This window comes from Halictus rubicundus, chromosome 8 (genome assembly GCF_050948215.1).
Source record: "Halictus rubicundus isolate RS-2024b chromosome 8, iyHalRubi1_principal, whole genome shotgun sequence".
NCBI lineage: Eukaryota > Metazoa > Arthropoda > Insecta > Hymenoptera > Halictidae > Halictus > Halictus rubicundus.
Window position 1 is genome coordinate 8,384,591 of NC_135156.1, and position 22,884 is coordinate 8,407,474.

The window sequence follows — 22,884 nt, forward strand, 5'->3', positions numbered from 1 at the left end:
AGCAGTAACTGTTTCTCCAGGTTTCAACAATTCAAAGTGAATTAAGCCACGACAGTCCCACCAAATGCACAGCAACACCTTTCTAAGTGATAAGCTAGGTTTAGGGGTTGATATTGCGGTTTGATTTGCAGAAAGCCATTGCTTGGAACGCTTTATGTTATCATAAAGAATCCATTTTTCATCTCCGGTAACGATTCTGCTAAGAAATGGATCTCTACGAAATTTGGATAGCAATGAAGTACAAATTGATCGACGAATATTCTCGTTGGTCTCGGATAATTGATGCGGTACCAATATTTCTTGCCTATATGCCTTTCCCATTTCGTGTAGGTGCCTTTGTATAGTTGACTATGTGGACCCAAGGCTTCACGATAATTCTTGTATACTTAATTTCGGATCAGCTTCCACTAGAGATTTTAGGGTGTCATTATCGAATTCAACTGGTCGTCCACTTCGAGGCCTGTCAGAGAGATCATAATCACCAGCAGCAAACCTTCTGAACCAATGTTGACACTTGTTGACCTTCAATACATCTCCATAAACATCGCAAAGTTTCTTTGTTGTTACCGTTACATTAAATCCCGCATGAAAATGAAAAAGTATACAATGACGAATATAATTCTCGAACGGTATGGACGCCGCCATTTTATTACAGGGTTGTAAAAAAAATTATACTTTTTAGAATATTATGAGCACAGGCTGCTTTACCGAAAACTGTAAAAGAATACGTGTTTCCTCTTCAACGATTAAAATCTTCAAAGTCGAAGATCATGACAAATTTTTAATGAAATATCCTACCTGGTGTTTAAATTTCGTTCCGAATTTCCCATGATCGATATCGTAGAGAACTATATTCACGATTGGACTACTACAGAGCACTCTTGCAGTGAACCTACGTACCCTAAAATAAAACGACGTTTCGCCTCACTCTGGATATAGTGTCACGATTACGAATGACTATCACGTCTGTCAGTGATCGTATTAAAATTTAAAAACAGATTGTAAATGAACAAAAAAAATTCGTAAATATGTCTGGTTATACCGGTGGAGAAAGTTATATGGGTCAGCCAATCCAAGGACAATATAATTTCGACCCCTCTGATTTCGGACAACCTAACCAACAATTCGAATTCCAGACATACAATGATCAACAATCTCAAAATTATTCTCCATATAACCAAAAAAGTTTTCTTAACCATCAGAGCGCATACAACAGTGATATATACAATCAAGATGATTTTACAAAAGGTGATCGATTAAATCATAACAAAAACGCAACACATATGTACATTTTCGAAGCTAGACATTTTTTATAATAATTGATATAAAAATGTAGGAACAAATGGATTTGTAGACGAAGAGGATGAACCACCACTCTTGGAAGAACTGGGAATAGATCCCAAACGAATATTACAAAGAACATTGGCTGTATTAAATCCATTTCATAAAAGAGGAGAACTGGATGATGCAAACTATCTGCTTCAAGATTCTGATTTGGCTGGTCCAGTTGTATTTTGCATATTGTTTGCAGCGTGTTTGTCACTAGCAAACTCAAAAGCTAATTTCGGTTATGTTTATGGCCTAGCAGTGACGTCATGTATATTCATGTATTTTCTTTTGTCACTGATGAGCCATAGAAGCAATATCACATTATTTTCCATAGCATCTGTTCTGGGATATTGTTTACTACCAATTGTTGTGCTTGCTAGTTTTAGTATTTTCACTACTCTGAAAGGCCCGATAGGATTAAGTCTTACGCTGATGACAGTTATTTGGGCAACGCTCTCCGCATCTAGATTGCTTACTACTATATGTGGAGAGGAGAATCAACGTCCCTTGATCGCTTACCCTTGTATTCTTTTTTACGGTGCTTTCGCAGTGACAGTACTATTCTAATAACCAATAAATTGATATGAATTTTCAAAGGAAATACTTCTTTATTAAATGTACCCCACATACAAAACTATTATTTTTTTAAGCGTTTTATCTTATGCATACAAAGAAAATTATTATAAACTGTTAGTACCATTCTAAATGCTCTCCTTTTGAATTAGGTATTACATTGATATTTTCCTGTACATCAACAACATATTTTACGTATTACATTTGAAAATTATAGTGTCAGTAACTAATCCAACTATTTCCTATAGTTTCTAAATAAATTATATTTCAAATTTTATATGTGTTGTTTTCTTTTTCTATTCATCCTGCATTCTTACATGAACATGGCAGAATGCATCAACAAATGAGCAAGTGATACGATCAAATCCATCATTAACAAACTGTCAATACAGACTAAATGTTAAAATCTTAGGACCAATGTTTATAGAGCAGTGATTTTCAACCATGGTACAATATTACTAAATTATTCTATAGAATAAGAAAGTCTTAAAGGTCTGGAGTTTATTGAGTAGTATTAGTAAGTACATTTAATTGATTTATTTCTACATTTGACAAAAAATGAAATCAGTTATTAAGAAGCTTACATATGAAAGTCAATCTTTTTTTATATGAAAAGACATACATTGTCATGGACATCTCAACAAGTCTTAAGATTGACAAAGTTTTTTTATAGTTTCGTTCTGAAATATAATGTTTTTCTTCATTTTATGTTTTCAGGCCTGCCGTCTGATCCAGCACAAGTTCAGCAGCCAATTTTAGTATGTACAGCACACATCCACTGGGATCCAGAATATTGTGATGTTAAATTAATTCAAACTATGATGCTCAGCAATGAATTACGTTCCATTTTGGACCAAGCTGGCCAGTCTTTCAGACTTGGTCACAAGCCTGACTCTTCCAATGTTCAACTATTGCTTTGTGGTGACTTTAATTCCTTACCTGACTCTGGTAAGATATAATTGTATTACGATACCCTTATAATAATCTCCATTTTAAGACACTCTGTATACTTTGGCGCTTTAATTTTAGTCAAACAGATATCATTTCTTTTAATATCATTAATTATTTAAATTCTTTTACGGATTTAATGAAAATTAAATATATGTACACTGTAAATATGTATAGTAAACTAGTTAAGAAAATAGTGCTAATTGTATACGTAGTAACTTATTAACATGGTGTTACAAGAATGTAACGTATAAGATTAATATTTAAAATTTTAAACAAATGTTTATGTTTATTTACAAAACAGGAGTAATCGAATTTCTTACATCCGGACGAGTAGCGGCCGATCACCGTGACTTTAAAGACTTAGCTTATAAATCATGCTTACAAAAGATCTCTGGTTGCGATAAACCTAATGAATTCACTCACTCTTTTAAACTTGCATCTGCCTATAGTGAAGACATCATGCCCTATACTAACTACACGTAAGTTTTACAGTAATGAATTGGATTTAGATTATATGTATATATATACATCTTTTTGATACCATATAATATTGAAATTTACAGATTCGATTTCAAAGGAATAATAGACTACATTTTCTACTCGAAGCAAAGTATGGTACCATTAGGACTTTTGGGTCCATTAAGTGCAGATTGGTTTAGAGAACATAAAGTGGTTGGGTGTCCACATCCTCACGTTCCATCTGGTAAATTCACAAATTTAAGTCGAATTATAAAGTAAGAAACAATATATCAATCATAATTACGTTTTGTATTTCTATTTCAGATCATTTTCCACTGTTGGTAGAATTAGAAATGACACCAACAGTAGGAACAAGCAATGGATTGATCTCACGAAGGTAGCAGCCGCTGCGTACTAGGCCCAAGTAACAATAAGGAAATAAACAATAATAAGGAAAAAATCTCCATCACATTTTTCTCTTACTTCTGGCTCTAGCAATATCACTCGCAGTCAACGACTATTCTAATGGCAAATATTACAAATACTCCATATTACCGCACATTCAACAAATTATCAGATATTGATGAACAATTCTAATGACCAGGTGAAGGGAGTCGTGTTGTAATGCGTTTAGCCCATGTATAGTGTATTGCATTTTTAAGATTCACCTTTCCCATATTAAGAGTATCGTAACCTTTATCACCATCGTAATATGTAGATACCTATTTTCCTACAAAAAGATATTCCGATCAAGCCTCTGTGATATTGACATTAACAATTGGAACAATTTCACATATTTATTAACAAGTTAGTATCTACTAGAAGAAACCCCTAATCTCTTCCTAAATGTCATTACAACATTCTCCAAGCCAATTTTTTTATAAGAATGCTGCCATCCAACAAGAAATTGTATTTTTAAACAAAACAAAAACAAAAAATAATGAAAACATACACGCTATACTGGGCTGTGCGAAGTGATTGGAGTTGACTTAACAATTTCAATGCAAGTACAAATCTGTTCTTATTGGCCACGTATATTGATAATGATAATGTTATATAAAGAAATAGATGATATTGTAGTGAGTGTATTTGTAAGTATGATAATGTAATGATGTTCATCAATCATAGCATCGTGAAAATCAGTTAACATTCACTTATTAGATTTTGTTCCAGTTATTAATATATACCATACCAATTTACTACTTGTTAATTCAGTTGCATTGTACGATCGCTACTTTTGTTGTACTTATCTTTCAAATTCGTATAAATTAATGTTGTTGGCAATTCTTTAAACTCTAATTAACATTTAATTTCATTATTTTCGATACAAAACAAATGTATAGAGTCTATTAAATTTATTTATTGATCACAAAAATTTTATTTCTAGCCAAATTAATTACGACCATTAAGAAAATTTTAAGAAAGCACGTAATTTTAGTATATTTAATCTGCCATTCTGATTTCGATTACAAATAATATAATATTTTTTCCAAATGTTTTACAAACAACTTGTTGGATTCATATTGAATTACTTAAAGTAACGAGCTAGTGTTACAATAAATATTTTACCATACTAATATTACAAACCTAATTTGTTAACCATTATAAGAATTTACGATTGATTTCAGAATTTTAATTCATTTTTCTAATAGTACTGTAAGTTTTACAATATTTTAATTTTCCACAATTATTATATTAATTTTTATTTTTTATTTCATTGAGAACAGAACATAGAAACAAAGTATTTCACAAACTATAGGAAATCTCAATAGATGATTTATTTACAATAAGATTTCCAAATATCTTTAAAATGAAGCGACTATGCATTGCATAACCTTGATTGTAGATAATAAATATAATCAGAATAAAATGGGCATATGATCCATTTATATTTGGCAGAAACAACAACTGAATTATACAAGTAGTATGCAATTAGTTTATCAAAGTCATGTGTGTAGTAAATGTTGTATAAAGTAGATAATTACATTCTAGTTTTAATTAATGAGAATAGAAATGGCAGTGTCTATTTGTATATGTATTCATATATTATCCACAAATCACATTATTACTGAATCAAATGAACAATGGATACACAAAATATACTACAACGGTTACTCATAATTTGGGGCCTAAGTTTTTAAAAAATGGAAATTTTCATTCTTTATACGGTATCATACCTATTTTAACATCAATAAGGTGTATAATAATAGATGTTAATGTTTCATGTGACAAAATCGTTTCGAGAGCTCAACACTGAATAGTTAAAATTCGTATATATATCTTTCTTTTTAATTGATTCATTAATATAATAGGGAAAAAAATTGTATTGTATTTGTTTTTCTCATAATATGAAATTTCTTAAAGTGAAATAAAATTTAGAATTATCAATAATTTTTATATTATATTATGTATTAAGTTTAGAATTTAATCACTTTTTAATCCTGACAATACCTCTACGTTTTTTACAGCAAGGAAGTAACATTATCTTTATATTTTACCAGATTTGATTCTCTGTTTGTAAAAATAACGTTTTAAATATTTTATTTGAAAGATGTACTTTGCTATTTTTGATGGATGGAACAAGTAGCATTGATGTATAAAAAAGGTTCTATTGAGGTACAATGCACAGCATTTGAACACAGTTTTTTAAGGGTTTGCATATGTAACTTTTGATTACATTTTATCAACGAAGTATGAGTGCTTATAAAACTAACTGTAATTTGAATATTTTAATATATGAATAGACAATTGTTTTTCACTTTGAAAAGTAATATAAATTATTTGAACGTTGTTCATGCTAAATCAAATTGAAACAATTTATGTTAAATGTTAATGAAAAACAAGCACTTAATTTCTATCATCTTGTATGTATAGGAATGAAGGCACTATACGACACCGTGCGTTTTTGTGCACTTTGGCACACAAAGACTGTGCCATAATATTCAAAATAACTTCATCAAATAGAAGCTCGAGAAGATTAATGATTAATATAACGTTTTAGCTTAGACATCATATGTGTACTCTATTCTAAACACAGTGGTTCTCAATGTAAATATTCTTCCCAATAATTAATTTTTTATTTCTTAATTCATAATTTATTGATTTATTAATTCAATTCTTTTTAATGTGTATATTTATGATTATGTTACGAAAAATGATTGACGAAAATAAACGTAAATCTCTAACTGAATTATTCATAATACTTGACTTAATATGTATATTATATCTATGAAAATTAATTTTTTGTTGTCCTATCATATTAACTTGAGAACTACTGCTTTTTAATGTAGTAACACCACTCTTGCTAATGTGAATTCATATAAACCGTAATACAAAGTACACTGTAAAAAGCAACAAAGATTTAATTCGTTCTGATATTAAGGATAATGTGGTTTCTTTTTTACAAAATAAATATAGCAATAGAGTTAGAAGTGTCCTATGCCGTACTAAATACATTCTCAACACAGTTCGATGAATTCTCATAAAAATTTCGTTGTTTATATTCAACTACATAATTAATTTTTATATGCGAAATTTATAAATACGTTGCTATTATGTAAAATTTGTGTGACCCCTTTGAAGAATGGAGAAATATCATATCAATGCTTAACAAATTTAGGTCACACATGTTAAGTATATTTGTGTGTGAGGAAATATCAAGTTCAATTTTGTATTACTTAGTCAGACACAACAGTATTAATATTTAATACAATACTTGTGATAGAAGAGAATACATAAGATTATAAACAAAAACAGTCTATTGAACCTTTATAAACATTCAGATTAGTTTCTATAATATCATTTTGCATCTCTTTATGTATAAAAAGGTTGTTAGTACCAATAAATATCCATTATTACTGCTTTAGAGCCAATCAATTTACTCTAGTCAACTAGCGATATATTGAAATTATATTATTACATGTCGTAATTGATACTTCAGTACGTCTATATTTGTAAATTATAATTGATGGCAAAAGATAGAATTGCTTAGAGAAAAAAAATGATCGTATAAGTATGACAATAAATGGAGTACTTAGATAGAACCACTATTTAGGTAAACATTTTACTTTAATAAATGAATAATATTAGTTTCATTTAGTTTATTTTTATTATCTAAACCCGCACAAAATTACTTTTTCAATTAATTGCCTTTACGCAAATTCTTCATTAAATAAAACAGTTGTATTTACTTGTGTAATCAAAAATGGTTCAATAATAAAGATTTTAGAAAAGTATATTTTTTAGCACTAAGTTTCAATAATTTTTGCAGTTACATACCAAAAAGACATTCAATTGCTTTATTTTACAATTTAATTATGGCATGTTACAAAGGATCATTCCACATTCATAAAAAGACGAATAATGCAAGAATAATTTGACTTAAGGTATCTTTGTAGATTTGCTGTAAGTAAAAAATTTTAAGAAGTCTTCTCTACTTTTATCATAAAACAGAATGAAAATTATTCCATGAAATTTACTTGTATACAATTGATACAATAAGAGTGTGATGTTTCTCGAAATTTAAATACAATTATAAAATGAGAATTCATTGAACTAATACGTTTCAATTCAACTATAACAATTCTACGTCATTAAAGAAATGAATCTCTCAAAGTAGTTCAATCAACCTTTAGTATTGTTAAAATACCAATGTTACAGATATTTTTAACTATGTTAATTCTCAATCTTCTGAGCCTCTCCATTATATAGAAAATTTAATGCTAGGTTTAGATTAGTTGATGATAGGTAAATATTTTTATGTGGTTAAGCATTAATTGTCAATTCTAGGTGATGCAAACATCAAGTTCTGTTGTTTAAAATGTTTAGTACATCCTCTACACTTTAATCGATTATATATAGTATGTACCTACACTTTGTAATTCTGGGTATACTACATAATTTAAGGGTATATACGTAAATAAATACACTGTATGCACAATACTGTGTAGAATAATATTGCTTTGTTAAATAAATTACAGAAAATGATAATTTATGTGCTCTGAGAATATATTGTATTCTTATATAAAAATACATTTCGAATTTAGTAAATATTGTCAATCAGTATAATAAGTAACACCAAAAAATAATTTTCTAATATATATATATATATATATTTTAGCAGTCAATATACTCCTTATTATAAAACACGTAGAACATTTATAGATATATCTATATAATTTTATTTACTAGAATGTCTACTTTCATTTTGAACAAATATTAAATATAAAATTATATGACTTCTTAAATTTTGTAGGTTGTTAATAGAGTTTTGCAATACATAGTCACTTTTATGTATCATTCTTTTTACAAACAATCATATTATAGTAGGTGAAAGATAATATTTAATGTTAATCCAAAGATAATTTGGTGAAAATCACATTGCTTATTTACTGTAACAAAGTGCAATAGCCAAGCAATATTCATTGCATTCTACACAGTTTCGTGCAACAATGTAAATTTTTGACTTCCATTAATAAGAATGTAATAGTAGATTAAAATAAGACAAGCACAGCACATTTCAGCCTGTACTTTTATAAAAACATGATCAAACAATTGTAAACATTACAACATAATTGTTGCGTCCGTCATAAAGATAATTACATCTCAATGTTAATAATGTAAATTCAATCAGATTTCGTGTATGCTTTTAGACATTCTTTATTCGCATAGTGAGAAAATGTTGGAATCAAGATACGTTTTCTAAAATTCTCTTCTTTTTTCCTAATACAGACACAGTATGTTTCAACACATATGAAAAGCTTTTCTAGAAAATGTACGTCTATGAATCTTCTTAAATACCTTATGAACACTCAATTATTAAATATTTTGACGTCAACACATGAAATATACAACATGGTCATCGATTTATAGATTTTAATCATACTTTTATAAGTTAAGTTTTTATTATTACAATAATTTCAACGTCTGGCATATCATGAATTTGTTTTATAGCAAAATAAATCATAGTTTAATAATTACTCATAATTCCTCATTACTATACACTCATATAAATACTCAAAGATTTATGGAAAGTACAAATAAGTAGCAACACGGTCCTGATTGAATATTGAAGACAAGAGTTGTAAGGACATAACGAAGGAGAGAATGTGTTTAGTAGAATATATAAAAAAAGTTTGAATGCTCTGTCAGTCTGCACTTAAATACCCTTTTTATTTAAATACCTGTTTTCAAGTGACATGTAATTTACTTTTTATTGAAAATGCAATGATTGTATATGGGCTGCGTTTGAGTCATGATTGAATGTAACAATTTATTAACTGACGTAAAATAAATTGAAAATATTAAAGAAACAAGCTATCGTCTACTTTTATATTTTGTGTTTTTAAGATTATGTTAACACAAAATTACAATAAATATCAATTCTAACATTAAACTTTCCAGAAAAATCATGCACCAATCATGCGCCAATATCATGCCAATATTTCTATTTAGCAAATACTTTTTTTATACCAATGTTTTTTTATATGCGTATATAGGTATTTAAACGTATGCATTCATATTCCTGATCTCATCATTTTCTTAGCATTCGATCACAATTTCATATATGTTTATTTATTCATTTAATTTCAACCTTAACCATAGTCGGTCTTTTTCTAAATTTGTAGGAGTAAAATTCTCGTTTTTAACAGAAATCATTGAAGCACTTGATTTTTGTAAGAATTGTGATATATAAATCATACTTCAATTCCATCTATCTTTACAAATATTCCGGAAAGGTTTGGTTCACATATTTTCTATATCAAATAGTTTTTACTCATCTATTGAAATGTTTTGTAATTGATGAAGGCTATATTTTTGTAACCACATAAAACTATACGATATAAATGTAAATATTACTCATACTATAATAAATGTATGTTATTTAGTACGCATTTTGGTCTATAATTGATAATAATGAATAAAAAATATTGATTAGTTTCACAGTAAAAATTTCTTAAAAAAAAATCATGTGTGGTCATACTAGCGCCATCTACGATTTCCTAAAAATTTATATTGCAAGTTAAAACAAACAGTGAGGAACTCCCTCTCTAGTTGCAAGTTCCCACATAATTCGAGAGTGCAAAGAAGAATGCTTACGCTAGAGATTTCAATGCTTTTGGTATTGTCAGGTATTGTCAAAGAGGAAATGAGAGTGCTCACGCCCGGGATTTTAGTGTCCTCGGTATAGTGCTGCACCCTAGTCTAATTTTTAGCCTGGTCCAGAACCCCAATACTCTCTGGTATTGTGCTGCTGCGCTTATCCCTATATAAGTCCGTGTTGGCCTATGTAAGGCCTTAGTACACCACAGGTGTGCGACAGAAAAATACATTGAATGATTTGTCTAATCCTACACCTCTTCTGTGATTATACCTAAATACATATTTACCTACTTGTACATATTCATGTTACAATGTTACATAGTATAAGCAATTGGAAAATTTAAGTAATCACTTTTACTAATATAATACATTTATTTACATTATTATATATATAATTTAAATGTAGTTATTTTAGAACACGTTTTTATGTCAAGTTATATTACTTTGTATACGACATCTTCTTTTCTTTGCGTTGTTACAATCTCCATTTTAACTGGACAATGCAGCCAATAACTTAAAAGCTCTTCAGAATAACCCATTAAAAAGTACATTCTATGAGGTGGTAATTTCCGTAAGACAATACCAGCGATTCTGATCAGATTATGTTGCCGTTTAATAATTATTTCGCTTGCAAACAAATCATGCCATGTTCCACTTATAAAATTTCTAATAAATATATCCTCTACAGCAGTTTCCGATGGTCTGTTACCATCTTTTATATTTGCTGAAAGAAAATGAAAAAATTAACTTTATCTTACAAGACGGCAAAAAATGTAAATAGCTTAAAGAGAATTTTTCATGTACAAGTGTTCCAAGAGTTCCAAGACTTTCTAGCAACAATTTGTGGAGGAGGATTTGCCATTTCATATGTTAATGGCTGATGTTGTTTTGGTTTGGGTCTGTAAATCCCAGATTGCGATTTATGATACACTGCACTGACATGAATACTCCTTTTTATAACATTATTTGGATTGGCTAATAATATCTGAAAAGTAATTGTATATTTCGTGAATATCAACAATAATTGTAGGTTACGTTACAAATAAAATTTGCTTTGTAATGCATATGTACGTACAGAACGCGTATACGATATTACACTCATTGTTTATAGAAATTTATTAGAAAGAAAGACAATATTCTATTTAATATAATATAAAAGTATTGGAACACCAAACTTGTACTATTGACAACAGAAGTGCCAACCACCATATATGATGGAGTTTCGTGTCTCACGATCTGAAATACCGACATCGTTAACAACAACTCGATTTCTTACGCCCTCTACGCCGACGAACGATAAATGTTAGAACTAGTTCCACGAAAACCTTAGATCAGTGAACTAATTAATAAATATTACACTATCATATAGTACGTGACAATAAAAGTCAATGACTTACCATCACGTGAAAATGTAACTTAAAGAGTGTTCATTGAATTGTTACTTGTGGATAAAGCTCTACTATCTGCTATATACACAATACTAGGCGAAAATAATGATTGATTTAAAAAGGTAATGTATAAAGTATATTAGTATTCGTTCAACTCAAGATTTCAACAAAACCATGTAATTCTTTAAAAAATGTGGAATGACGCTAAACCATATATTGAAAGAAAGCGTTCTCTCAAATTTCTCGTGATAATTTCTTCCTCGGAAAGAAACCGTCTGATTGGTCAGGCGCACTCAGTTGAGTCACGCGCCTTCTCGCTATTCGTTGAGAAGACTACCCCGCTACTACTTCAGATACTTATATTGCACCGTATGACTGTGAATTTCGCTACCCTTTCCCCTATGCCGTCCCACGACTCACGTTACGAGGCACTGACAATAGATAAATATCCATGTTGTTACTAGCACAGTAGCGCATGCCGTGGCGCGTTAAAGAACTATGTATATACATACCTTCATTAAAAACCTTTAGCTTGTAATTTTCGTTATAGATGTGAAAGTTGTCTAAAAGTTAGTAACGTTGATACTTTTGAAAGAAAAAGTAAACGAAGATGTTGGTGTTATTTGAAACTCCAGCTGGATATGCTATTTTTAAGGTATGTATAGTTTTAATGTATTGAGTGATATATAACCTTTATGCTGTAACACGTGTTCAGATTTCAAACAATTTTGAATTGTGTTTGATAACTGTACGTGTGATGAAAAAAATGATACATGTAAACATGTAAAATTTAAATTACACTTTAACGTTACGTATAAATGTTTCTTATAGTTGCTGGACGAAAAGAAGTTAGCGGAAGTAGATAACCTATTTCAAGACTTCGAAACGCCTGAAGCTGCTAGTAAGATGTAAGTAGTGTTTTGTTGATACTACATGAAAATTTTAAGAAGTAAAGTTGTTATACAGAACTACATTATATTTCCATAGTAATGAATTTCTATGGACACATACAGTCGATGATTAATTTTAATTTTATTGTTTCAGAGTAAAATTAAAACATTTTGAAAAATTTGCTGATACTACCGAAGCTTTAGCAGCTACTACAGCTGCAGTAGAAGGCAAACTTTGCAAATCATTAAAAAAGATCCTGAAGAAACATTGTTCTGAGCTTCAAGAACAATTAGCTGTTGCCGATGCTAAATTGGGAAATGCTATAAAAGATAAATTGAGCTTATCGTGTGTTAGCAATACTGCTATACAAGAATTAATGAGATGCATTCGCAGTCAGGTAGACGGTTTATTTGCTGGTCTTCCAAAAAAAGAAATGACAGCTATGGCATTAGGTTTGGCACATAGCTTATCTAGATATAAGCTTAAATTTTCACCTGATAAAATTGATACTATGATTATTCAAGCTGTTTGTCTATTAGATGACTTGGACAAAGAATTAAATAATTACGTTATGCGTTGCCGTGAATGGTATGGCTGGCATTTCCCAGAACTTGGAAAAATAGTTACAGACAATATAGCATTTGTGAAAACAGTAAAAGTTATTGGAACCAGAGAAAATACTAGTAACTCAGATTTATCTGATGTATTACCAGAAGATGTAGAAGAGAAAGTAAAAGAAGCAGCTGAAATATCTATGGGAACTGAAATCTCTGAAGATGATATTTTGAATATTCAACATTTATGCGATCAAGTTATCGAAATTTCTCAATACAGAACACAGTTATATGATTACCTTAAAGCAAGAATGATGGCAATGGCACCAAATTTAACTGTACTCGTTGGTGAACTAGTTGGGGCTAGATTAATTTCACATGCCGGTTCGTTAATCAATCTTGCAAAGCATCCAGCTTCTACGGTGCAAATACTTGGTGCAGAAAAAGCTCTCTTTCGAGCATTGAAAACTAAAAAAGATACACCAAAATATGGTTTAATTTATCATGCACAATTGGTTGGACAAACTTCAACTAAAAATAAAGGAAAAATGTCAAGAATGTTGGCAGCTAAAGCTTCATTAGCAACTAGAGTAGATGCATTAGGAGAAGATAGTAATTTTGATCTTGGAGCTGAACATAAAGTTAAATTAGAAGCACGAATGAGAATATTAGAGGAAGGTAATCTTCGTAGAATCAGTGGAACAGGTAAAGCAAAAGCAAAATTTGAAAAATACCAGACTAAGAGTGAATATCTTCAATATCCTGCATCTGCTGACACAACTCTGCCAAGTCATAAGAGACGACATTCAGAAATTGAAGATAAAAAGCCATTAATTGAAGAAATCGTTGTAAACCAGGAGGACGAAATTCCTAAAAAGAAAAAGAAAAAGCAGAATACTGAAAGTGCAGAAGAATCAATAGTTAAAGTCGAAGTAACCGAAGCAAAAGCAGAAGATGAAACTACTCCTGTAACTAAGAAGAAAAAGAAGAAAATTAAAGCAGAAGTAACTAAAGAAGCTGATTCAGCATCTGTTACAGAAAGTCAACAATTAGCATCCTCTCAAACATCTGCTGAAGTATCCGAAATAACAAAGGGTTCGTTTCATTACTTTTACTCTACCTTGCTTTAAAATTTTTTTTAATAAAATTTATGTTAAAATATGATTTATGCATTTTCTGTTACAGAACACACAAAGAAAAAGAAAAAGAAAATGAAACTGGAAGTGGAAGATACAAGTGAAGTTCAAGAAAGTCAAGACACTGTCCTAAGTAATGACAAAGTTTCAAGTGAAAAGAAAAAGAAAAAAAAGAAAAAATCTCAAGATGAGTAAGATTGTATAAATAACATACTCATAAGGAATAACATGCTATATTCATGTTAGATTCATTAATTGCAATTGCAACATATACTTCATTAAAATCTAAAATTATGAATGTATTTGTATATGTAGTACATTCAATCTATTATTATCACTTTTTTACATAAGTGATAATGCAATTATGCAATTCTTTCTTTACATTCGAATAATTTGTTTTGCCAAGAAATTTTGAAATATTTTCATAAGAAGTCATGTATCTACGCACACTGTAAAATGCATTATTGAAATACAAATTTTATAAAAATCAAGAAATGGTAAGAAATAGATTCGAACAAATATACACTAATGTAGTTTGTGGATATATACAAAAAGATAGTTACATATATGTTCATACAAACCTTTCTAGATGTACATAGTTATGTACATAATAAATAAATAACCAATTTACTTAGATATAATACAATATGTTATGAAGTGAATACAATGATTAAGCAAATATTAATAATTTTGTCGCAAAATTAAATCCCCACAAAAAATAATTGGATATTCGAAAATATTATATTGTAGAAACATAAAATTTAAAACTATTTGTCATTTTACAACTTACATATGTTGACAGCTATAGTTTACAGCATGAATAAAATTATGGCCTGGTTATATGAATGTAACAACTCAATTTTATTAACATCATGTATTTCAAATACTTAATATAAAGATTGTCTTATATGATCTATATTTATTAGAAACTAATATAATTTGCAATGCTTACTGTATATTGTACTTTATGAAAATTGTCAACATACATTTCGATAAGTTGAGAATTCTAAATGTAAATAAAATACTATAAATGTTGTTAGGACATATTTAGATGTATTAAAAATACGGTACAGAAAGAAATATAATACATTCTATTGTATATGTATAACTTGTTAACCGGGAAAAGACAATTTAATTCGTCATTTGTATTAGATTTCCTCTTACAATAATTTTTGTACGTTATTTTTTTTTTAATTATTTTCTTACTATTTTTGTGTTAATTGTATTATAATTGTAGGATCTCGGGAAAAATGAGGGCACCGGTGGTAGTGCCGCCTCACTGGTGGTAGCCGATCGACTAACGCGCTCACCCACGGAACCCTCCCGTTCTTCCCGATCTCCTACATACTTTTGGTCTGGGGGTCCTGATCCCACATAATATATTTAATAATATAAATTACATTGTATTCACGTTTATTGTAGCAAATTTTCATCATGGTGATTTGATTTGCCTGTGCATACATAAATATTTATAATTCACAAATTACCCGGTTAACACATTAATTTAATTCTATAAATTAAATACAATTACTTTAAACATACAGTTTTTAACCATACATTCGATCCCAAACTCGTTTCTCTACGGGATATTAATTATATCTATTTGTTCTTCAATTTAAATGTTATTATTCCTATACGGTTTAGAACTATCATAGCAATATTTAAAAGGAAGTATTAATAGAATGTAGAATGGCTGATACTGTATGTATTAATGAATGTTTAAAGTATTATTCTGTGAAACGAAATACACAATTACATTATACAGTTTCTAATTTGTTCATAAAAGAAATCATGTTACCTAATTTCAGAATATATTTATTTTCTATTACATAATTTGGGGTACTTTTAAAGTTTTTGAAAATAGATTGTACACAATTTCGAGAACTATACAATATAAATTTTAGACTTTATTTTTCTAGAACTTTCACAGTATTTTAATTATGGCTTTAATTTCATTTTAAATGTATAAGTAAATACATCAATATATTATTTTTGTTTCTATATAAATAAAGGAATTTATTTTATAAGTCATATTTCAAATGATTTGTACACTTTGCTTATTGTAAAATATAGAATAATACAAATTGCTTAAGAAAGATAGGAGTATTTGAACTCTTCAGAAGCAAATTTTTTTCATATACATATTTCAGTAAATAATCAAATCCAATATGTTTACTAGAGTTAAAGAAATAGTCTTCAAGGATTTGTATGACCATTTTGAAATCGAATCAGCCTGTAATTAACGGTGACTAAATGTTTCAAAATCTTACAGAAATAGAATAATACGCCCTTGAAAGGAATTTTAGTAGTGCTCTTCATGAATATAACTCTTTAGATTGCTTTCTTTCTCATCTCTGCTGTGTACAATATTGCATTTAAGTCCGACACACTTATAGAGTAAATGAAAACAGAAGAGAGAAAGTCATAAATAATACATGAATAGCACTATATTATTTATATCTGTTGCATTCAATTTACCAATAGATGCTACGTAATAAATTCAGTCATAAAGAAAATAATCTAATTGTACAATCTGTTGGTTTTACATAATCGTTAGGTACAATAAAAATAAAACATAAAAGAAAATATATGATTCACAAAAGATGCACATACTGTGTTCACAAGACTTTCTATAAACCTTCAATAAAGATCTTTAAGAGATTTCAATGTGTTGTGTATAAAAATATCTGTATAAAAAATATATAAAAATAATATTGTTTTGAGACTTCCTCATAAGGGCATATTTAATTTCTACAAATAACTTATTGCACATAAGATTCTATAAATGTAAATTGTGCATATATAAACTTAATCTACAAGTTTCATCAATTTGTTCTTATTTGTAAGTTATTATAGCTATATGTGTTGCATACTTTATAATTTTTTAAAATACTATATTCGTGCATTTGTAGTATGTATATATATACGTATGTGTTTGTTTGTACGTACGTACTCGAGCACATGTGCACTCATATAGGTATTATACATAAAACATATGTATATTATACATTATACATGAAACCACTGTCCTTTTATAGAAATTTATCAAATTTATCGAATGCTAGTAAAGAGATTCAATACAGACTTATTTTCTTTTTGACTACGTGCTTTGCTAAACACATTCCAAAAACGCAAGGTTTCATCGCCAGCACCAGTTACAATAGCTTCACCATCCGGTGACATTGCTAAATATAAAACCCTGTACGAATGTCCGGTTAATTTTGCAACTTGTGTTAAACTGGGATACTTCCAAACCAAAATTTGATTTTGAGAGTAGCCATGTGTACTGACTAGTTCTGAACTATGCTTACTCCATGCTAAATTACAGACTTGAGATCCAGTGTCAACACATTGCATCGGCTGACCAGTTAATGTGTTCCAAAATCTGATGCATCTATCAGCTGTTCCTCCTCCGGAAGCTAGTAGGCCATGATGATGTGGAGACCATGCAATAGCTTTGACGGCTGCTACATGTTCTGTGTAAGTTTGTATCGGTGAAAGGGAATGTAAGTTCCACACGTAAAGTCGATTGTCATTACCGCCAGAAGCCAAATATTGATTATCTGGAGACCATTTAAGTCCACAGACTTCTTGCCTGTGAGCTCCTAAACGTCTTTCATTGACGACGCAAGGAGTTCTAACGTCTCTTTGTAATATTAACCTGTCTCTACTACCAGATGATAAAACTTCACCATTCCAAGCTAGTGCTCCAACTCTTGCACTATGTCCTTGCAACTTGCTTACTTGTTTGCTTACAGCTACGTCCCATACTTGGATATAGCCCAAATGAGTACCGACTGCAACCAAATTTCCTCTTTCGTTCCAAGCAACTGACGTTACACTATTCCCATCGCTGGATAGATCACACAATCTAGTCACCTGACTTGTACACGCTGACCATAAGTAGACACAGCTACCCAAACCAACACTAAGAACATTTTGCGATGACCAGTCCACAAGATTTAGATAAAAATCATCTTGCAATTCTGGAGCATCGAGTACTTTAAAAGGTATTCTTGAAATCTTTCTGGTCGCTTTCCTGGGTGATCTTAAGAGTTTTTGACTTTTAGCACTTAGCGGTGATAGAGAATATGGTAAACTCTGATCTAATAGTGTGTGGTCTTTTGTTGGTGTTGTATATTTGAAAAGGTTTTTGGTAACTAATGGTGAAAGTACTCTTCGTTCTTCGCATTGTCCTTTTACATCTTCTATGCTGGCCCCAAGTAATTCATTCTTCAGAAGACAGGAATAAGCAATACCATCACGGCTACCCTCTCCATTTTCACGAGCTTTTTTTGTGACTATGCCGTTTCGATTGTTTTCCGATATCATTGAAAAAGTTGTCTGCCAATTATTGCCAGATCTTGTTGGTATAAATCGATCGAAACTATTATTCACCATTTTAGTCGGTGAAAAATATACTGATGAATATAGTCCGGAACCTGCCAGATTATCTATATGGCTCTCGCTGTTCGACTTCAACAGCCGTTTCTCATATTCGTGATGAAACATTTTTTTTTATACTACGATCTCTTACATTTAGTCACATAATTATACACCTCATAAGTATATTTTTTCGATGAATCACTTAAATAGCTCGTCTATTGTCATATTTATAGTGGAACATTGTATACAAGGAAAATCAACCAAATTAGGCTAGTTAGTCGCTATTCAACGTCAACTTGGAAAATTTTCAATACGGAAATAGTAAGAAAGGACGAATGTGATTCTCCAATCGAAACGCTCAGTTCGAAGCTAGTACAAAGGGTTGGCATTGAAAAACAGATGGTGAAACATCTACGTAAAATAGTATACTTGAAGTAACACCCACCTAGCGACGCAATTATAAAGTTACGTTGAATAAACAAAATATGCCACTTTTAAATACAGTGGATGTATAAATAATGTTCTTTCCAACAATTTTTGTGTTAACTTATTATTTAGTTACAAATTTTCAATAAAATATTTAAAGAAAAAAATAGAATTTATCTATAATGCTTATTTTAATTACCATACGCATAGTATTATGTACACATACATAAATGCGGAAAAATTTAAGTGTAAATAGCTTAATTATATTAAATTAAGGAATTCAACTTTTATATGCATATATAGTGACTCTGCGTAGTCGTAAGCATATAAGTGCATATTACGTGTTACCCACCATGCCCCTCAGGATAGGAACCAGGGGGAGAAAACTCTTATGTATGACCTTGGACCGCTTAGTTCACTTGCGAGGGAATCGACTTAGTTGGCACCACGTTCACAGCCACCACATGATTAAACGTGATTGGACGTGACTGATGTTCCAATCTTTGCTGCTATTGGACGCTACTATTCCTGCCAAAACCACTGCTGCATGGCATGAATGATCTTGTGACTCGTTGCGGACTGTGATATTATAACCTTCAAAACCTTCTTCATATTGTTTAAATAAAACAAAAATTTAAGTGTATTGAAAATTCGAGTAATAAGCCCAGGAAATATTGAAAAATATTGAAAAAAACTTTGCTCAGTGTCGAATCAATTTTAGAAATAATTTTTCTAAATTGAGCGAACTCAGTGAACTTATTTCTGAGCTTGTTTTTCGAATTTTACTTTGTGCATTAATTATAAAATTTTTTAGTTTGTTTTAGGATAGTGAGGTGTACAAAATAAGTGGATGAAGATTTTATCATTTGTATTAGTTTGATATATGTAATTATCTGTTACATGTATAATTATTTATTATTATGTTTTGAAATAAAATATTGTAAAAATAATGTATTGTTGCAAAACATATTATATCCTTTCAGTATAAGTTTACTTCTAAATTTATGTAGTAATCGTACTGTACAGTAGATATATGTGTATGTGTATATGTGTATGCATGTAGAATCGTATAGCTATATATATAGCTTTTAGTTGAGGCAACGAGGGAACGGGTCTAGATGGCACTGCTAAGGTCCACATGTAGGTTTACGGTCTGGGGAATTTCCAGACTGCGGCCTACTACCGCCGGGAAACCGGAAACTGGATGGAAGGCACTGTTGCGTGTTGTAGTACGGAGACTTTATTACGTCTTTTCTCGACAAAGGTAGTTACACGAGAGAGCGATGGTGTAATCTCGGCGGCGGCAAATCCGCCTTGGGTCGTCGGACACGTAGAGTCGAGAGCGGCGACTCGCTCTTGCCGCTTGCACGCGGCTGATGCCGGCGATGCTAGCGCTGCGGCAAGGTACGGCAACATACGTAGTCCCTACACACACATTATACATGGGAGATTGCCCTCCTTGATCTCACCACTGTTTCAGGGGATTTCAGGGGATTTCCAACCACTCCCAGCACTTCTGTCATATCAACTGATTTTAGAATAGAACCGGATAATAGTTTACTTTTCAGTAGTTATTTATCTTTCTGATTTCTTGAAATATTTAGGACGTTATTTGCTTTTCCGAGTCTAAGAAAATGTTAAAGACACCTATATCAACGTTACAAGAAGGCCTTATGAAATGTGGCAGATCTCTACCTGTGTACACACAAGTTTCTTCTACAATTGGATTTCAAAAAACCGAATTTGTTATTTGTGTTACTTGGGAGAAGCATGCGGTGAATGGCTCTGGAACTACTAAGAAAGAGGCTAAACAGAATGCAGCGAAAGCAATGATAAAGTTGTTGGCTTCGTTAAATTTCTCATATTTTTCAGCGTTGAAGCTTCCAACAGAGCAAAAGGCCTTAGGACATAACTTACAAAGTTCTATAAATTTATCAGATTCTTCTTCAAGTTCTCTACCCACATGTTCAGAAGATATATTTACAAATTACGTGGGATCTTTAATGGTAAGCACATTTTGAAATGTTATTGACATTATCAATGTCATTGCTAACAGATATTAGTTATATTTACTACGAATGTAAAGAAAATGTATCTCTTTAATTGGTAAAATTGGCAAAAGAAGTAAACTCGTGTGCGTTGCTCTGAAAAGGAGATTTTAATTTGCTTTACCTGAAAAGGAGAAACGACATTTAAAGATTATTCTCCAAGTGACAATTCCCTTTTACCAATGATTCTTTATTACTGAGGTTAACGTTTTGACACAACCTTTTACTGTTTTCCCCCACGACTCTACAAAACTTTTCATCTCTCTCTCTCTCTCTCTCTCTCTCTCTCTCTCTCTCTCTCTACCTCTTTCTATCTATTTAAGAAATACATTAGTAAAGAAATACATTTTCTTTACACGAATATAACTTTACAGGAATACTGTGTCAAAAATGGAATGCCCGATCCCTGTTTTGATGTTGTTTCCGTCACTGGAGAATCTCACAATCCTACATTTACAATGAGTTGTACTATTGGCTGTGTGTGCAAAGAAGCGTCTGCAACTTCAAAGAAAGCTGCCAAACAAAATGTAGCCAAAGAAATCTTGCAATATTTAGAAGTCAATATAAACTGCAACAGCACAGATATTGACAAAACAAGTAAACTAACAGAGGAATTTATGAATCTAAAGTTGGATTTACCCAGTAGTAAAAATGATAAAGAAATTGAAGACATTTACGCCAAATTAAAGAATAAACCTATTACATCCGTAAAACATATAAAGGTGAAGGAGTATCATATTATATTAGCTAACATGTGTAAAAATTCTTTCAAAATGCAAATGCATGATTTGAAGAGTCTGTATCGAAAGGAGGAATATTGCACAAGAAACGTAACCGAAATAAAAGCCATTATTGAAGACAGTTTGAACGCATCCATAAAAATGATTAATATTAAATCGCAAAAATATGATCAATGTATAGTTGGAATCAGGTTATCAACTGTCCCTTCTGTAGTTCAATTTGGTATAGACAAAACTTTTGAGCAGGCAGAGAGGAAAGCCTTGAATAAACTAATTGGATATGTAATTTTGTTCAACATTTGATGTATTTTTATAATACATTTTGATAAATAAAATTAGATAAATAAAATTAGATAAATAAAATTAAGGGAGAGAACGCTACTATCAAATGTAATAAGTTTTCTATGCAACAATTGAATAAATGGTGTAATCAAATTTGAATTCTCATTGTCAGTAAGATTGGTTCAAAACAATATACCGTGAACATAATAACCGTTATATACCGTGAACTTGTATAAAACTCTGAAAAAGAATGACAAATGGCAAGCGGTATAAAAAAAGGAAAATCCGAGAAACAAAAAGGAAGGAAAAAAAGAAAAAATATAAAAGAAAGGAAGGCAGACAGAAAGGTGCATTTCTACAGGCAACCGATAGAAAAGAGAGGGCCTACTCTAGCGAGCACTCTCATTTCCTCTCTGGTATATAGTTTTGTTAATTTTTTATTTTCCATTATTTATGCTAAGTTTTTGTGTATTTATATTCTATTTATATTATTTTGTAACAGAGTTATATTTATGTCTTGTAGAATTAAATATAAAGAAATTTTAAATTAAATTTACGTTTACTATTCGTAACCATTAATTTATTCATTATTCCTCATTATTTCTTTACTTTATGCGATG

The 22,884-nt window shown here is 30.5% G+C and overlaps 6 protein-coding genes across 11 annotated transcripts in view; 4 read left to right on the forward strand and 2 right to left on the reverse strand.

The window, feature by feature from the left end:
• The window catches only part of LOC143356064 (CCR4-NOT transcription complex subunit 6-like), a 585,211-nt gene extending 575,585 nt beyond the window's left edge, over positions 1-9,626 (forward strand). For all 4 annotated transcript variants that reach the window (XM_076791442.1, XM_076791443.1, XM_076791444.1 and 1 more), the window contains 4 exons: positions 2,620-2,850; positions 3,155-3,332; positions 3,417-3,556; positions 3,637-9,626. In XM_076791442.1, the coding sequence (XP_076647557.1) occupies positions 2,620-2,850; positions 3,155-3,332; positions 3,417-3,556; positions 3,637-3,713 (626 nt within the window). In that variant the 3' untranslated portion in view covers positions 3,714-9,626. The remainder of the gene's footprint in view (positions 1-2,619; positions 2,851-3,154; positions 3,333-3,416; positions 3,557-3,636) is intronic.
• Positions 871-2,179, forward strand: Yip1d1 (Yip1 domain-containing 1). 2 transcript variants are annotated; one of them, XM_076791457.1, is made up of 2 exons: positions 871-1,248; positions 1,355-2,179. In XM_076791457.1, the coding sequence occupies exons 1-2, from the start codon at positions 1,029-1,031 to the stop codon at positions 1,894-1,896; spliced, it is 762 nt and encodes a 253-aa protein (XP_076647572.1). In that variant the 5' UTR covers positions 871-1,028; the 3' UTR covers positions 1,897-2,179. The 2 variants fall into 2 exon arrangements, with proteins under 2 accessions (XP_076647572.1, XP_076647571.1); XM_076791456.1 differs by having other exon boundaries at positions 875-1,248; positions 1,337-2,179.
• A 1,127-nt stretch (positions 9,627-10,753) lies between the features above and the next one.
• On the reverse strand, positions 10,754-11,648 carry Mrps24 (mitochondrial ribosomal protein S24). The gene is made up of 3 exons (XM_076791459.1): positions 11,489-11,648; positions 11,218-11,398; positions 10,754-11,137 (listed from the first exon to the last, which is right to left on the reverse strand). Exons 1-3 carry the CDS (start codon positions 11,513-11,515, stop codon positions 10,848-10,850), a joined length of 498 nt encoding a protein of 165 aa, XP_076647574.1. The 5' UTR covers positions 11,516-11,648; the 3' UTR covers positions 10,754-10,847.
• A 593-nt stretch (positions 11,649-12,241) lies between these two features.
• On the forward strand, positions 12,242-16,968 carry Nop5 (nop5 ribonucleoprotein). The gene is made up of 4 exons (XM_076791441.1): positions 12,242-12,456; positions 12,633-12,709; positions 12,846-14,341; positions 14,432-16,968. The coding sequence occupies exons 1-4, from the start codon at positions 12,412-12,414 to the stop codon at positions 14,575-14,577; spliced, it is 1,764 nt and encodes a 587-aa protein (XP_076647556.1). The 5' UTR covers positions 12,242-12,411; the 3' UTR covers positions 14,578-16,968.
• On the reverse strand, positions 15,424-19,561 carry Fzr (fizzy and cell division cycle 20 related). Its single transcript, XM_076791449.1, has one exon. The coding sequence runs from the start codon at positions 18,892-18,894 to the stop codon at positions 17,434-17,436; it is 1,461 nt and encodes a 486-aa protein (XP_076647564.1). The 5' UTR covers positions 18,895-19,561; the 3' UTR covers positions 15,424-17,433.
• Positions 19,562-20,562: 1,001 nt separating this feature from the next.
• Positions 20,563-22,834, forward strand: LOC143356069 (RISC-loading complex subunit tarbp2-like). 2 transcript variants are annotated; one of them, XM_076791453.1, is made up of 4 exons: positions 20,563-20,598; positions 20,675-20,969; positions 21,067-21,200; positions 21,617-22,834. In XM_076791453.1, exons 2-4 carry the CDS (start codon positions 20,873-20,875, stop codon positions 22,283-22,285), a joined length of 900 nt encoding a protein of 299 aa, XP_076647568.1. In that variant the 5' UTR covers positions 20,563-20,598; positions 20,675-20,872; the 3' UTR covers positions 22,286-22,834. The 2 variants fall into 2 exon arrangements, with proteins under 2 accessions (XP_076647568.1, XP_076647567.1); XM_076791452.1 differs by having other exon boundaries at positions 20,565-20,598; positions 20,675-21,200.
• Positions 22,835-22,884: the final 50 nt, after the last annotated feature.